The sequence below is a fragment of the Tympanuchus pallidicinctus genome, unplaced genomic scaffold (assembly GCF_026119805.1).
Source record: "Tympanuchus pallidicinctus isolate F22 unplaced genomic scaffold, pur_lepc_1.0 scaffold17, whole genome shotgun sequence".
Lineage (NCBI taxonomy): Eukaryota > Metazoa > Chordata > Aves > Galliformes > Phasianidae > Tympanuchus > Tympanuchus pallidicinctus.
The window spans coordinates 14,487,418-14,504,829 of NW_026294690.1; the positions used below are offsets into that span (position 1 = coordinate 14,487,418).

Genomic DNA, 17,412 nt, shown 5'->3' on the forward strand with positions numbered 1-17,412 from the left:
TGTGCAAATTGACAAGCTATTAGAGAATGCCAACTGGATCTATTCAATTAGAAAATTTACTCCAGTACTGGAAAAGCTTGCTTTCAAGATAAGGGAGAAACATTGTGTGTTGACAAGGGAAAAAAAAATGATAGAAATTAATAAACACAGAGGAAAATTAATCTCTTCCTTTCCGCAATGAACACTACAAAGAGATTAAATGTAAAATATTAACTCTAAAAAACTCCTTTAAAATATTAATAAGATGGGGAAAAAAAAAAAAAAAGGAAAAAAGAGCAAAAGCTTTATGTCAGCATAGGAGACATCTCTTGTTCTCCTGCTAAGATGTGCTGCTATGGGGCTGCTGTGACTACAGAAACTCTGTAGTATTGTTAGCGAGGTGGTTGAAATTCTCGTCTTCCACCAAAGCAGCATTTTCAACGTTTGGTGGCTGTACTACACTGTCCCCATCACAGCCTGTTTTCTTCTGGAAAACTGAAGCTATAAAAATAGTATAAAAATTACAGTCAGAAATACTACTTGGAAAATAAAATCAAAGAGGAATCTGTGGGTTATGAAAACAAACAGTGTTCCTAAACTGTCACAATGCCAGCATGTAGTATTTTCCTGCAAAATTCCCAGTTACGTGAACTCTCCTAAACCCTGTGCACATGTGCATGAACAAAACTATATGCAGCATTCCCTGGAAAAAGATCAAGTTAGTTCACTCTGCAGAAGAAAGAGCTGCATGGGTATTAAGGACCCAATCTGATTTCAGTTAGATTAATACACAACAGCACTAACACTCAAGTACCAGGCGTTTTATAGCTAGCAGACACTGAGACGAATCAGATCATGATTGCTCATGGAAATAAATCTTAAGACAGTTATGAAATTTCATTTGTAACTCTAAAAAACCAAATCTGAACACTATGCTTAGTTAAATCCACAGAATCACTGACCTTCAGCATCTACAGTATTTAAGAAAAAGACACTTCTAGTTCTAATTGACAGATCCACTGCAAATACAGCCTCAGCAGCCCCAGAGCCAAGGCTGAGAAATGTAATCTTAGCTCAGTCAGTCTAACTTACTCAAGCAGGTTTTCCTCTACATTTCTATCAAGAGAAATGAAAGATTCAAGATACAGCTCTTCAGTTAACAAGTAATCAGGAAACCACTATCATGTAGGATCATGGGTGGTGATATAAAGCACAAGTTCTTAAAATATTCCAAGTCAATAGAGAAGTATATGCCTTCATCTCAAATCTAAAATCATCCTTTATATTTATTACACAGAAAGTCTGTAAATAATTCAGCTAAAATACTAACTCTAAAAAAGTTAATTATATTTGAAATTCCATGCTTCAAATGAGACACATCTCAATGCAACAAGTATGCAAGTCCAGCTGGCACAGGACAAACATATTATGTTCACTGAATCTTTCCAGTTTGAGATTCCAGAACCAATTCCAACAAAGAGCATCCTTTCTCAGCATAAATCCCACATCCCTGCCATACCAGCACTTACCCAGATAATGCAGTGCTAGCACAAATACAAACCAAACCATGCTGAAATGTTACAGCTCCTCTCCTGCACTCTTCAGACCAACCTCCAAATCAACCCCAAACATGAGAATACATCCAGGTTTCCTTATGGGCTGAAAATGAAGAAAGAAGCATGTGTGGTACGAGCTGCCTCTTCTTATTTAAGTGGAAGGTATTCAAAAACACTTGGAGAATTGCTGTAAAACCCACAGAATTGGAGAGCATTGTTAAAGCTGTGAGTGCTTTTGCCTCAAACCCTTCAAGGCCCTGTGTTATCTGAGGTGTTAGATAATACCTCAGTGCCTTGTTACCTTAAAACCCATAGTTCAGGGCTGAAAAGCTCTTGGATACAAGCAAGATCAAAGCAGGTAAGTTCAATAAACAGTGTAGGCTCTGCTTAGGGGCTTGAGGGGCATCGCTTCTACAGCATGCTGCAAGTAATTTTCTCTGGTGACATGCTATGTTTTGTCTTACTGAACATTTAACCTCTAGATTTGGACAGCACACATTTGGCATGGGCACATTTCTTCAGGGAACACCAGAGTGGTTACTTCAAGTGACAGTTTTCTAATTATTCTGTCAAGCATCAATCTGTGAAGTTCCAAGTTCCTCTCTGCCCTGACTGACAGGGCAATCAGCACTTTACTTAAAGCCTCTGGAACTGTTCTGCCCTGAAAAACGCTTTAAAAAAGAAACAAAAACCCAACCAACCCCTCCTCCCCACAGATTGGAGGCAATGTAAAATTTGACTTCCAAAACAGCTCCCTGTTTCTGCCACACAGCTCCCTGAGGTAACCAAAAAATGGCATGAGTGCATATCATGCAGCTGGGGAAAGAAGCACAGACCAAAACAGCATCTTTTTCGTACTACAGCAATTCATTTCAGGCATTTCATCTTGGAGAAAATCAGCTGATAAAAGTACATCAGAAACAGAGAAGCAGCTGAGATAATGCAATCATTCTCACTGAAAAGTATTCATTTCTTCTCTTACAAGAGAAAAAAAAAAAAAAAATACAACACCTACACAGCACTTTTAGCTTGTTTCTGAGTTCCCCTTGTTCCTGAGGAGCATCATGCTCTAATGAGCATTGTGTTGTGAATTCTCTGGGGGTGTTATGGTACCAATGACTGTAAGTAGTGGGAAAATGAGGGACTTCGTAAGCAACAAAAAAAATTAGGTCTGTATCAAATGTACAGAATAATACAAGCTATTGAGTAATCGTGACCATTTTCTGCAATAGCACCAAAGTATTTCAAGTTCTTTATGTACCATATAACTAAAAGGATTTTGGCCACTAGGTTGGTATCCCAGTAGCAAACATAGACAGTTACATGCCAAAGTGCAGCATCCAAGAAGTCAACAGTGGAGATGCTCTTTGTGGTTCCACTTAATAATGGGCAAGAAAAGATGACAACCCAGTATGGGACAGCACCAACGTGCTTTATATACCTATTTTTAATAAGATGTACAAAGTTGCTCCTGCTGTTTTCTAAGTTAACTATGAATAATGCACATTTGGCGACTTGATTGTGAGCACAACTGAGCACTCCATGGTACACCACACTGCTTCAAATCAGCAACGCTAACAAACAAATTAATTACCAAGTCAGGTGTCAGAGCGGAAGAGCACAACTCATTTGATCACAAATCAGAGTGAAATGCAGAAAATCTCTCTCTAGATTTAAGGCTTAATTCTGTTTTTCTGAGGACATTAAATATGTAAATATATTCACACACACAAAATTCAATTTTTTTCTTGGATCTGAATCAAAACTCCCAGCAACACAGACTACCTGTGATTTATGAAATGAAGAAAGGAAGCCTGTTCTAATCAGAGCTCAAGCCTAGTCAGAGCCTAGCAATGGATACATAATTCTGTTTCTCTTGCTGGACAGCTGAATGCTGGATGATTTCTACAAAGAAATTATCCTCCTCCTCAACAATATGACACGATGAGTTTCCCTTAATGAATCAGATTCCTTTTGGATAAGGTTATGACAAACAACATCCTAGGAGAAAGTATTTCCCCTGAATTCAACAGCAGCGTTCAATGATGGAGGCATTGTGTGATGCACGAAAAAATACCAGTTGCTAACAGACCAAAGCTCAGGGCTGAAGCATCCCTAAACCAGCACCATCCTCTGGGAGCCACTCATCCCATCCAGCAAAGTGTAGGGATCCAATCTATTCCTGTTTTTACAGCTTTAGTCTTGCCAGGCAGCTCCCTGTTGTTCGCTGCACTGTTGGATGAGCACCAGGGCACATCCAGGGAAGGAAGGTGCAAACAAAAGCACTAACTTAGATAAGCTCCAAATGCCACAGACCTGAGTGCCTCCAAGTAAGGGAAAGCCTGCGCTGACTGCTGATAGCACACAGAGGAAGGAAGCTCTTTGATAAAAAGCATAAAATCTGCAGTGGTCAGTTAAGGGAAAATCTGTTCCACCAGCAATGGAAAGGGCTGAATTCATCTGCGTTACTGAAGTGGAACAGATTTTTAACATTATTAAGGGAGATAAGCTAACACTGTTGAAACGTATGCACTGTCATTTTAAAATTGCTTCCATTTTATCTTTTCAGTTCAATTCCTTCCATAGTTTGTATTATGAAATGAAAACAAAAACTTATTTTTTCTCCTAATACATACAAAAAAAAATAATAACCCACCCAAAACAGCTGCATTGGGCCCTGTGAAAGTTTTGATTAAAGACAAATCCTTCACAATTCAGAGAACACATACTCAATCAGTGGTTGAAGAGGAAAACCTCCAGGGTGCAGCAGAAACTAAACAATTCTGATAAGGTTTCTGTGACTTTCCAGCAAACAGTAATTTGCTCTTTTATATTTCTTCAATGAGAAGTCAAGCATTGCAGTCCCAAACCTTTAAATCAAATGATTTGCTGGGCATCAGGCATCCAACTTTCACCATCTACCATAAAGTAATGACTCTGCACATTAGTTTCTATTCAATAATTGATTTTTAAATTTTTTTTTATTTTTATTTTTTGCCAGTTACAGGCCTATAATTGTGTTCTGGGAGGGCAATTTCATCAAGATTTAGTTAAGGAAAAGAAATTTTCCGCATTTTCAAGTTCTAATCTTGTCTACACCATATAAGCATGTATACCATTTGTTTCCTGAAAGAGATATTTTTGCTCTTTCCCCCTCTGATACCATGATAAATTCCAAATCTACCATGCATCTGTAGTTCACGTGAAGGTTTCTGTCACAAAGCCAGCTTTTTAAGTCAGTCCTGGAAAAATACTTGTAGTCATCCGTCAGTCCAAAGAAAAAAAAACCATGCATTTCCATGGCAAATCTGTTTTCAAATAAAACCCTTTACATAAAGTGACCATTTCCACTATTATTTAGGTCCTACCATTGCAAAAATTCTATTCTGCTTTACACAGACTCTGTCACTATTCCCACCCAGTGACAGCAGAATGAAAGCTAAACACCTCAACTGTTCAACTGAAGGAACCATGGTTGGTTGGGAATATTCCTGCTATGTCTCTGCCTTCCCAGAGTGCACACACAAGAGAACTGGGCCATAGGAGATAGAATAGCTCACATCTTCTGCAGACTGCGTTAAGAAGTCAAGTATGAGCAATAAAGGAGATGAGCTCTCCCCTATTCTAAGGAAAACACTCTGTTGTAGGGAATGTCTAATACAGTAAAATACTGAAGGGTACAACCCAGCATATTTTGAGACAGGCCTAATTTTCGTCTTCCTATAATGGAGATACTTCTTCTATTAGAAGATGAAGCTAAACCTCTAGCAACAGGAATAAGAAATACTCATTTGAAGTAGATGTGGACTTGATTTACCAAGTACTTAAGAACATGACAAGCTTTAAAAGTGAATAGACTAATTTATTTCAGCTTTATCCATCCACTCAGAATAATAGATAATAAAATATTAAAATCTGAAACAAGTTTGAATATCTTCTTGAATTGGAGCATGAATAATGAAGTTGTGAAATAATTCAGTCTCACCTGAAATAAAACAGGTATTCAAAGGAAAGAAATAGCTTTTCCCTCTTTCATTAACCCATATTTCAAATAATTTTTGTCTTTTCCAAAGCATTTTCACTCCGTTCTCCTCAGTGCAAATGAATGGATGAACACAAGGCAAGGAATACTTTCCTCATTCAAGTATAATTAAATACACCCTTCTGACAGGACAGAATGCATCCTGCTCCAAAACTGAAGTTTACATACTTCAGAAAAATGTATTTCCTACCTCAAAGCTATATGAAGAGGCATATACAGAGGAATACAGAAAGCATCAGAAGATTCAGAGCATCTCAATTTCTATAGAAATGGGCGGATGCTCTAACAGATCTTTTTCCCCAAAATATGAATGAATTTAAAAGCTCCCTACTTGCCAGCCCTACACATTATTCTTAGTCACATCACTGTGCCAGACATTTCAGATGGCATATGGGATAAATAATAACTTAGATTATGATAGGTGATATTGTTCTATTTCCTATATTAGGATGCAAGCCAGTGTGCAAGTGTGACAGCAGAGATGAGTGATACATCTGTATTTATTCATGTAATTTTCCCCTCTTTTCCAATAACCACATCACTGAACGTGGCATGGTAAAATTAAGTCTCTTTTTTATTGCAGAGACGAAAGACAAGAAGCTCATTTAAAAACAGTGCTGTTTCACACTTTCCCCCTTTTCAGTATAGACGTCCTGTTATGCTAAAAATCTTTGCAAGATCATGCCCCTTTATTCTTTGGTCTTAAAAGATAATTTTATGATGAGGAAATTGTATTTATCACATTGCACCTTTTTTCCCCCCTCAAAATCGAGTCTTATTCTTCAACTAACCTCTACTCCTTCTATGTGTACTCCATCCATCAAGGGTACTCTGGAAATTATAATTAAAAACAGTTGATATTCATTTCACAGCCAGGAGAGTACGTTCTACCCAGCATAAATGGCTAAGAGCACCTAGCTGAAATATACAATTCATCATCTAGGTCTGTTTCTATCAGAAACAGATGGGGGTGAGGTGATTAGATTTCTTCATTTTGGTGGAAAGATCAAACACCTTCCCAGGCAGCCACGACACCTCAAGGCACTTAAAAACAATAAGCAATAAAAGGTGATTTTCTCCATAGCAGAATTTAAGTAGGGAAACTAAAATTTTTATGAACACATTATTTCCTATTTGTATCACTAAATGATTATTCTCTCATTCCTCTCTCTGCTAGATAATCTATAAATAGATTCATAATAAACTACTCATCTCGCCAAGATGAACTGCCAAATGGAGGTTCCCGAAATATCTGTCCCCTCTATCCTCATAACAGTGGAATGAATCACATAAATTTTCAAGATTTAATCAGTTTGTAAAGTACAGCAAAAGATTAACCACTGTTCTGATGCATTATGCATGGCATTTCTTGTAACCCAGCAATACTAACACGCAAACCACTGCACATCGTGCTGCACGCACGACAGACGGCGTTCTGCAACTAGAGATGACACCACAATGTTCTCAAGATGGAAATTTTCCTTCTTTAAACACTGGAAGATTCTCCCCAGTGTTACAAGCCCCAGCTGTCACACTCATCCAGTATTTCCTATACTGGCAGTCGAAGTAAGCACAGTCCATAACAGATCTTTACTGCCACTTGCGGTTACCAACTTCCACCACTCCTCTCCAGCCCAACTTTCTGATACACAGGAGGTAAGTGCAAAATCTCTGCAAGTTTTTTTTCCTTGCTCATTTTTTTTTTTTTTTAATCCCCCTTTTAAGATTCATTGTAGTCAGACTTAAAATGCCAAAAGGCACTCAATTTCCCAGCCTACAAAGAATGGCAAATTGATATGTAAATATGCTTTAATGTGAATTATCTAGAACTCAATAATACATATGCTCCTAAAAGATATGCAACTCTTGATTATAAATCAAGAAATTCCATTATACATTTTGAAAATGCATAATTGTCCTCACCTTTTCATAAATATTGGCTATATGCTAAGAGTTTATTAAAACGTTTAAATGGAATGAAAGAACGCCTTCTCAATACTTTAATTGCTCTACAAGAGCACCTTAAATTAATACCTGTAAAACTGCACAGACACATTAGCTGAAATCCTTGCTCAAATTCTGTTAGCCTATACTTCCTCACCAAAGCAACATTAATAAAAATTTGGGATTACTCCTATAAGCCCAAACTCTGTAGCATCTGGAAAAGAACTACGAGTGTTAACACTTCAGACAGATGTGCTCCAGTACCCTTGGTTACAAGGTGAAGTATTTGTACAGATTTCTGATAGAAAGCAGACTGGGCCTTTTTCAACTATGCTCAGCTTTACAAAATGTCTCTGTGCTCTAATTGGTCTTTTTTACATCTACAAACTGTCTTCTGATATCATCTTAAACTTTCGAAGGCTTAAAAAACCAAAGCCCATACAAAACTACCCATTTTGGCTTTAGATTTAGGGCAATTGCAGTTGCCTGAAAGAGGAAAAGAAACCTCAAGTCCATTCATTGGCCCCAGTGCGTGATCAGCTTTTCCTGAAACACCCTGGGTAAGTTTTTAAGGCAGTTCATAAAAGCTTGCTGTGTTGGATAGTCTTGTAGCTCCTTATATAAACTACTGAAGGACTCGATCAACTTTTCTGCTGAACAATTTCCAGAACACCTAGCTTAGCTTCCTTTGCTGCCTTTACACAGCAGACATTAGCCTGTAACACTGGGCAGACTGCCCAGGTTAACTGGTTTCCCTCACCTTGCTGTGCCCCATCCTTTCAACTCAAATCTCTTCTACATTTGAAGAGAAATGGACTGTCTCACCACACATGTTCAAGCACCCTAAAGCAAAAGGGGATCCCTCAACGCTACTGGGAGATACCACAGAGATGATGGTGTAAGATCCAGCTTCTGAAAACTGATACACAGCAATAATTCATTACACATCACCTTGCACAAATGTTAAAGTCAGAACACAAACACTGTTTTATTATGACTTTTTTTTTAAAATTGCATATTGCATTTATACAAAAACAGTGGTGAGTACAAAACTGCCACTAGGATACAGCTGTGCAATAAGCAGTAAAATAACAGCAATAACTTATTATTTCCATAGCACTTGAATTTTTAACAGCCTATGAAGTTTTTGATCAGTCCTGAGAGCCATCACCTATGGAAGATGAGTGTTACAATGCACAGCTCACGTAGAGCTTGTAGTCAGCAACCATGGAAGTACTGGGTTCTGTAGAACACTGCCAGAAAACACAGAGGTCCTTATGAAGGATGCAGGACTGGAAGAAGAGACTTCCAGGAAGGAGACTTCCAGCTGAAGTGTGCCAGTGGGTGCTCTAGTTTGGGTGAAAGCAAGAGAATGGTGGTCAGTTCCAATTTTTGGAATTGCTTCCAGGTCTAACACTGCTGACATGCTGCCTATTACACATTTTTCTACACAATAACTCCTACAGTTTTTAGAGTACTCAAAACAGCACAGAATGCTTCACCCTCTTGTGCGAGTCAGAAAAACACACAAGGCATAAAGATTTTTCATGCTGTGTAAAGAAGAGCTGGGTAATGAAGTGTGTAAAGGGTGCATGATATTTGAACGGGAAAGCAAGAGGATTCCTAATGACTATGTAAGGAATAGGGTTCCTCTGCACTACCTGAAATGACATGCAATCTCACAATTCAAACAAATCCAGTGCTAACACTATTATATGTCTATAACCGAATGCTATTTACATTTCATTTTGTTATTCACAACTGTACACATGCTGACATAGGCTGTGTGTGTGATACAGAGAAGGTTCTCTGGTTCTATAGATTATTATAACATTGAGAAATCCACTACTAGCAATTTGTCAGTGAAATGCAGGAAGTGCGCAGCAAACAACTCACATCCAGCATGCTCTCTATGACAAGGCTCACTACTGCTGCAAGAGTGGCCATTCAAACTGTGGAACTGTTAAAACCTCTGCACACGATTCCCTATTTGACTTTCACAACTTAACAGTCTGCACCCCTCCCACTGCCCAGTGCATCCTCCTCTCATTCCACACAGAAGTACCAGAACTGACAACAATAACAGCCACTCTCATCAAAAGACAAAGGCAACCCTAGTAGAAAATCATGTTGTTTCTTTGCTATTTCTGGATGTTGCTTTTGATGCTCAAGCTGCAACTCATCATAAATAAGACAGACTTGACAGTCTTGACTGACTGGCATGACAAATATTGCAACAGACATTCGGCAGATCCCATTAAACAGCTGTGCAAGCTGTCTGCACTCACAATTTGGCTGCTGGTATTATTCTTACATGCTGTGATTACACTGTCTCATGGTGGATCAGGTACACCCTATGATAGCATTCATTCCTCCCTTCTTCCAGTCTCTATGCTCACCTCCAAGACTGTCCAAGATTATGCCTGCTGCATTTAATAATTAGTTGGGAACACAATAAGCACCTGGCAGCCCCTAAGAAGAAAAAAAAATCACTGCCAAAAACTACTTTTTGACTCACGTTTGTAACACTACAGACAAACACCAGGCACAGATCACTGAATAAGACAGATTTTTGCGTAACTTCCAGGACAAAATTCTCTGCTCTATGGTCAAGCGCAGTTGGAGCCATACTCAAAAGACCCTTTTCCCCTAAAACTGGGAGCCAGTCTTTGTTTCAAGCAGAATAAGAGCAAAGAGCCCAGAATCACCCCAGCACAGTCACTACACTTCAAACTGCCTGAACGCTTCCAGATTTTCTGAATTGCCTAAACTGAGCTAGTTCATCCAATTAGTTCTGAATTAGTTCAGAACTGAAATTAGGATAAAACTGGTTACAGAAGACAGCTTTTTTTTTCCCCCCCACCCCCATTTCTGAAGTCTGAGAAAAGATTATCACAAAGCTTTTGTCTTAGTAGAGTTATGCCTTCTGCTGCCAGATAACGGAATGCAGCGTTAAGAACAGTAATACCAAAAATCCCTCAAGCCAAAAGGATAAACCATGGAAAATATCTTATGTAATAAGGATGCATAAGCAGTATCACTTTCACATCAAGCACAGCTGGAAAATAAGTGAATTGCAAAATTATCATTTAATGATACTTTCCTTCAGAATTCTCTTCACTCTCTCACATGCCTGGAAAATACAAACCCTGAGACTTCTGCTCCACACATTGCCACTAAACAATGAGGCACATCAGTGCTGTTACTTCTCCCATCACTGAGATGAACAGAGAGATGCATCTGACATAAGCAAACAGCAAAGCAAAGTGACAGGAGTAAGAACACACACTCCACATTGAGTAAACAATAATCTGAATTTGGAGCAAGGAATGGCTACAGGGAAATCAAAAGCTTTGTGTGTGCTTGATATTAATTATTCCCTGGATATCAGTTTCCAGATGTCAATACAGAGCATTTTTTCTAGAGAAACGTCTGTCAATCTGTCAATAGTTTTTTTGCCTATATGGCAAGCAAACACTTGTTAACAGCAATTGATTTGATAAATCTTTTGTAGCACCACCAAAGACAGGAGCCAAAAAAATCCAAACAACTTCAGCCTTTAAGCTCCTGTATTTCAGTGTTACTTTCTATTAGGAATCGATCAGTAAGTGCAGGCAGTCAGCGGCATGACAAACCTGTCCACAGTTTACATTTTGGTATTTTAGTGCCTGTTAGGGAAAGGCAAGGCATGCCACCAAAAACACAGACTGCACATCACAATTTATGCAAGCATTAAAGGGCAACTCTCCTATACCAGTAACCTACACAATATTTCATTTATTCTGTTATAACAGTATGAGACAGGAAGGCAGAGGATAAGACTGGCTTAGGGTTGTAGATGAGATGCTTCTAACTTCTACCCACCAAGAGCCTACCTACTATGGGCTCTCACTAAGGTTTTCAAACTCATGACATCCAAAACTTCCCATGAAGATTCCTCTCTGCAGTGAGTATTAAAAGGTTGAGAGAAAAACTTGTAGGTAATTTAGGAACATCAGCTTTGTGAGCTGCCCCATGGCAAAGCAAAGGGCTGAGATGGTCACTAAGCTGCAGTGTCCTGGACAGCAAATTTATTGACAGGAGCATGTTTTCAGCTTTAGCCTTTTGCAAACCATGGAATGCTATGAACAGTTATACGGTAAACACAACAGTCTATATCTTCACTGTAAATAAAAATGAGCACCTGTTGAGCTTGGAAGCACGTGAGAGTGCTTAAAGATGGGGACCTCAGCAAGCACAGCTATACACTGCATCATGCACGCAGGGAGGGGCCAGGCAACACTCAGCCTGAAACACTGAAGTTAAAACCTTTTCTACGTACTGCTGGACAAAGAGGAGAAAAAAGGCTCAGCAGCTCCAGCTCCCAGATCCACACCCTCTTCCTCATTCTTGTCTCTCCTCTTTTCAGTAAGTAAGATTTCCTTCCTGCCAAGCAGACACACTGAACAAACTCAGAGAAACAAGACAGGCAAGAAGGAAAAAAAGTCTGGAATTTAAATTGTGAAAAGAAAGGAATTCAGAGCCATAGCAATGACCTGTCTGACCCAGGAAGTATTGGATCTGGCAGACTGCAAACAAGACCAGCAGAGCATAAAAGGGTCACTGACTCCAAAGACAGCATTTCCACCCAAAAGCCACTTCACAACCTTTTGCAGCAAACACAACTTTTTTTCCCCTATTGTTTTTTAAAGAATTATAAACACTGACACCAGGTAGATTCAATCAAAAGCAAACCAAAGATCTTTTTTCCCCTCACAAACCATAACCCGTTTTACTAAATGAAATCATGGCACATCTGTATTTTTTTTTTTTCTTCAATATAATACAGGAAAATAAATCTACTGGGAAGTGCAGGTGAATATTTTCTTCTGGAAGATTTCCTTTCTTGCAGTGTCCTTAACTCTGGCAGTGCCTTATTTCAGTACAGCCAGTCACGTTGAAGCCCTGCAGACTGTTTTATTCACTCCTCAGAAGCCCGATGTTTTTGGGCAAGGATTAACTGGCTTCAGAATTCCCAAGGACAAGATCTTATATTCTCAATTAAGACGGGAATCAGGTTAAAGGTTGCAGGGAAATTACTGACCAAATTACTGACCAAAATGTGAATGCTACATTAGACAACACTATGTCTTGGGACTGAAAACCTAATATTACCTAAGAAAAGAAAGGATTCATTCAGTTACCTTATTTAACTAACAAACACAGCTGGAGAAATGAAATGAGAGATTTGTCAAATTTTCTGAGCAGAATGAAACAAAACATGATTTTTATTTTTTAACGGTTAACTTACATCAACATTCAACATCAGAGCAGTAAGAAAAGCTACAAGAGCTTTGAGGTTAGGCTGGTGTAACTGCCAGAACTGTTACAATCTCTCGTTATGTTATCATGGTTATCACTGGTAGTGCTAAATAAGGGAATATTGAATAGAAGGAGGTTAGGGATTTGCAAGTTAATATTGCATATGCAGATACAGGATAGCTGAGAGCTAGTGAAATGTCTTTTTGATTCAAGATGGCTTAAACTCAGTTTTCATCACCAAAATTAGTACCTGCTGTTTATGCTGCAGCAGACAGAAAAATGTATTAGCATAGTGATAATCATAAGGCAATCTGTATTTAGACCTTTACTGCACTTGCTTCTCCACCACTAACACAAGTTTCAGAACTAAATTACATCTCAGCCAAATCTTCATCATCATACTAAGCATGCACTGCACAAACACAAACAAATCTGTTGATAATGTCCTGAGAATAACTAAAACTGACACAAATGGACACAAGTATGTCAGTATCTACTAGCATCAGACAACGCAGGAAACTAAGATTTTCTACCACAGATCCAAGACCCATCCTCTTTCCCTTCCACCGTACACAAGATAACTTGCTTCTCTACTTCAAGGCTATGGTCTTTTAGATATATTACTGATTAGAATAAGACAACAGGTTCTCTTACTGAGGGTCTTGGGAACAACATAAACCTAGACCTCCATAGACAAAAAGTCAGCACTACCCAGGTCTATGAGAGTGTAGAAGGATGCAGTGTTTCAAATCTTGTTGATGATTCCAGTAGAGTTGAGACATCCAGGTACTGCATGCCTTAAAATATATAAGAGTTGCAGCTTCTAAGGGTATACAATATGAAGTCTATATATGAAGTCTTATTTTGTACTGTAGATTTTCTTCCGATTTTGCCTTGAACTACTGCTGCAACCCTTTTCTATCTGAAAAATCAGTTTGTTGCTTACTGCTACCCAGGGTATATAGTTACAGTGATGTAATTTTCACAGGAAGGTGACATTTAGATGGTTTAATGGCATACAATGAAAGTAAGGAAAAGGGAAGGAGACAAAGGAAGAATTAAAAAAAGCCAAATCCACAAAAAAGTAGTAAAATGCTGAAACTGGGACTTCAGTGGAGATGCTTAGGTACAGAAAATGAATATAATGATCAAAGCCCTTTGATAGTTGATAGATCTTCATGAGCAGAAGAAAAATCTACAGCAGTGTCGGCTCTGACACAAAAAAGCACAACTCTGTGTTGGCAAGGCTGGCTGGCACTGCTCCAGTGCTGATGTCTGATCAATAGCCTCTCAATAGCTATTCTGCTTCTGTCTGCAAAAGGGCACCAATGACCTCAGTATGCTAACATGCATCTCTGGAAATGGCTTCTGCTCAACACAATGGTTAGAGTCTTCTCCTGTTGTTTAAGGAAAGAGGAACTGCACCTTCACCTGCTGAAAAAAGCATTAAGAGTACACCAGGATCAGAGGGCTGCCCTAATTCACATAAAGCAGGAGATCCCCAAGCTTTAAAGTGCACAGATTAATCTTTACAATTAACTATCTGCTTAAATTTTCCTTCTCAGGTGGCACAACACCGTTAGGAATAACCTTTCCAGAAATTCATCCGCTGTGTTTGTGCTATTAACTGTATTTTCAGCATACTATTTGCAGTTCTGGAACATAGCAGGGCACGGGGGAGCTTCCTGACCAAAACCAGTGCTGAGCTGCTTCTTTTTATTTATTTATTACCTTCGGATCAGCAGTCAGCAGTTTGAATGCTTGATACACTTGTGCTTCTTTCACACCTCCACCCAGATCCAGGAAGTTGGCTGGCTTTCCTCCATTCAGAGATATTATATCACAAGTTGCCATTGCAAGGCCAGCTCCATTCACTGTAATTGGAAACATGTAATGTGTGAAAAGAATTAAAGGCATCAGTGCAGCCATATTAACGTGGCCCAACATACTTCATAAATACATCTTGATAGGTCAGTGCTTATTCAAGAATATCCAGAGAAGTGAGTATCTATTCAAGGATATCTGTAACAACACATTGTTTAAAGTCAGGTGCACGCACAACAACATTTAGGTTTCTTTATGATTTTATTAATTTTATGACTTACTCATGCCCCTTCTTTTAGGTTCATATGAGCACTGGAATGGAAGTTGTTAAAGAAAAACAAACTTCCAAGAACAGCAACCTTGATACGAGCTCCCCTCCCTCCATTTTGACAGCGAGAGATAATGCTTAGTATTACTGTGAAACCAACAACTAAATTTTGAGGACAGGTATCAGATGAGCCTTAAAACTGCCTTCTGTTTTGTTTGTACCAGTGTAGAAGCAGTGTGACAGGCACAAACATCCTCTAAGTTAGCTACAGTAGATGAGAATTATTTGTCCCTGGTATGTTTCCCTGATGGATAAAATAAGGCTTCTGTGTCATTTGGAATTTAACAGAAACAGGCAATACTAGATAATAATAGTAATAATAAAAATTACAGCAGCGTTGCCAATTCTCTTTTGTACTGAGATTAAAATCTCACTGTATTTATTTGAAAAGAGAACACCACATTTTTATGAACAAGATTTGCAGCGCCTTCTAAGTTACACCGCCTCATTTCCTAAAACTAATAATCAAATCCTGATTGCTTTTCTTGCTTTGTTTTTAATTACTGGCAAGATCAATTGACTTTGTTTAAAAGCTGAAAACAGAGAAGCCCCACCAGCTCCCTGTTCAGTTCTTCTCCTCCCCAGCACATCCCACACCCTGCCTGCCTGCTGCAGGCCCCAGCGCAGCCTCCGCACAATTTCAGTTTCATTTCTGCTAGAAATATTATCAAGGGTGAATTGAGCATCAGAATGTAAACAAAGCCAATACACTGAACAAACATGAATGCCTTCAAATGTCTTTTGGATTTATTTGTTCTTACCAAAGCAAGCAATATTTCCATCCAGTCCGATATATTTTAAGTCATATTTGGCAGCTTCGTTCTCTATGGGCTCATTTTCAGACTTGTCATCCATGGCAAATATTTCTTTTTGCCTAAATTCTGCATTGTCATCAAAGTTTATCTTGGCATCAAAGCAAACAACTGAAGAAAAAATATAAAACATAGACATTTAGAGATTACAGTTAGAGCTTCTGAAATACTACCGTTGCTGAGTACTACAGGAGGAGAGGCTTCCTTATGGTTTGATGCTGAAGTTCCTGCATTGAGTCCAATAGAAAAGCACAAGCTTTTCTTCAGACTTACACTGGGAAAAAGTACAAGTGCCTCCACACCACGCAGCCACGTGCCTTTGTCAAGGCATGATTTTCTGTGTTTGCTTTACATGGAATTAAGTTACGAAGGCAGGTTTTCAATCTGAGCAGGTGGTCTGCAGCAATTTCATACTGCAGTCTACTTTAACTGAAAACAGGTTAGCAATTCCAAGCAAATACTGACACTTGCTTGAATTTCTGAAACTTTTTGAAATGTCTGAATTATTTGAATTTTAATATTATCATCTATACATACCTTATTTCCCCAGAGATCCAAATTGAAATAACTTTGAACAAAAAAAGTGATCCAAATATGATTCTTCTGTCAACATTCACTACAGTTGCAAAAAAAGAAACCAACTACCTGTCTATGCTTGATTATATTAATACCAGAAACCAGCTAGTAAACATAACACTCACATAAAACCAAACAGCAGTAGAAATGCAGGTAGAGTAACTGGTTATTTGCCTATTTACTAACTTGTTTATGGGTTTGAATGGGCAAATACCTCATTAGACTTAGTTGTTCTAATGGTCTTATAGTTACTCATCATTTTACTACTTCCATAATCTTGGTTGTACTAGCTCCAGATGATTACTGACTGCAGCATAACTGATTTCTCAAAGCAAACCAGCCAGATTTAAATTTCTTTAAATGTTGCAGCCAGTAAAATCTAGTAGCCTTCCATTCTGCTCTGATTTTTATTGCTTTGACATACACAGACAGTACACACATCCACTCATGAGCACTGCACACATCTCTGCGTTTAGAGGCCAATAACAAGTAGACAATTTGATACAGCTATCCATTAATTAAAATGTCTAAACACAATATATTTTCAGTAGAAGAATATAACTATTTAACTTGGAGAAAAATACCATGGCAAGCAAAAAATAGACCCGTTTAATTGCTTGATTTGTGTTAGGTCTTTTTGGTTTTGATTTTTTTTTTGCTGGTGGGTTGTTTTTTTTTATTTGATTGCTTTTCTGTGGGTTATTTTTTTGTTTTGCTTTCCCAATACCTGTGACTTGTAACCAATAACAGATTAAATTAAAACCGGATCTAATTTAGTTTCAGAAACTTCAGTTTTAGAAAACTGTTCACAAATTCTCACATGTAATAAATCTCTGTTGAGAGTCTAGATCCTACCTTGTGACTCATGTGGAAAGGAGAAATACCTTAAGCCTATTTTTTGTTAACAACAAACTGAGACCTGTACAACTTTTCCTCTTCAAGCTTTCTGTTCCTTAAATTGTTATAAAAAAAGAAAACACAAAACCTTCAAAACTAGACTAAATGTGCTGTAAGTCCTCAGAGCTCTAAGTCTGCCTTAGACATGAACAT

At 38.4% G+C, this 17,412-nt stretch overlaps 1 protein-coding gene across 1 annotated transcript in view; it reads right to left on the bottom strand.

Moving 5' to 3' along the window:
* The window catches only part of SUCLG2 (succinate-CoA ligase GDP-forming subunit beta), a 101,774-nt gene that overhangs the window by 26,941 nt on the left and 57,421 nt on the right, over positions 1-17,412 (bottom strand). The window contains exons 8-9 of the mRNA XM_052679232.1: positions 15,736-15,897; positions 14,554-14,696 (exon numbers count right to left, since the gene is read on the bottom strand). Coding sequence (XP_052535192.1) covers positions 14,554-14,696; positions 15,736-15,897 — 305 coding nt within the window. The remainder of the gene's footprint in view (positions 1-14,553; positions 14,697-15,735; positions 15,898-17,412) is intronic.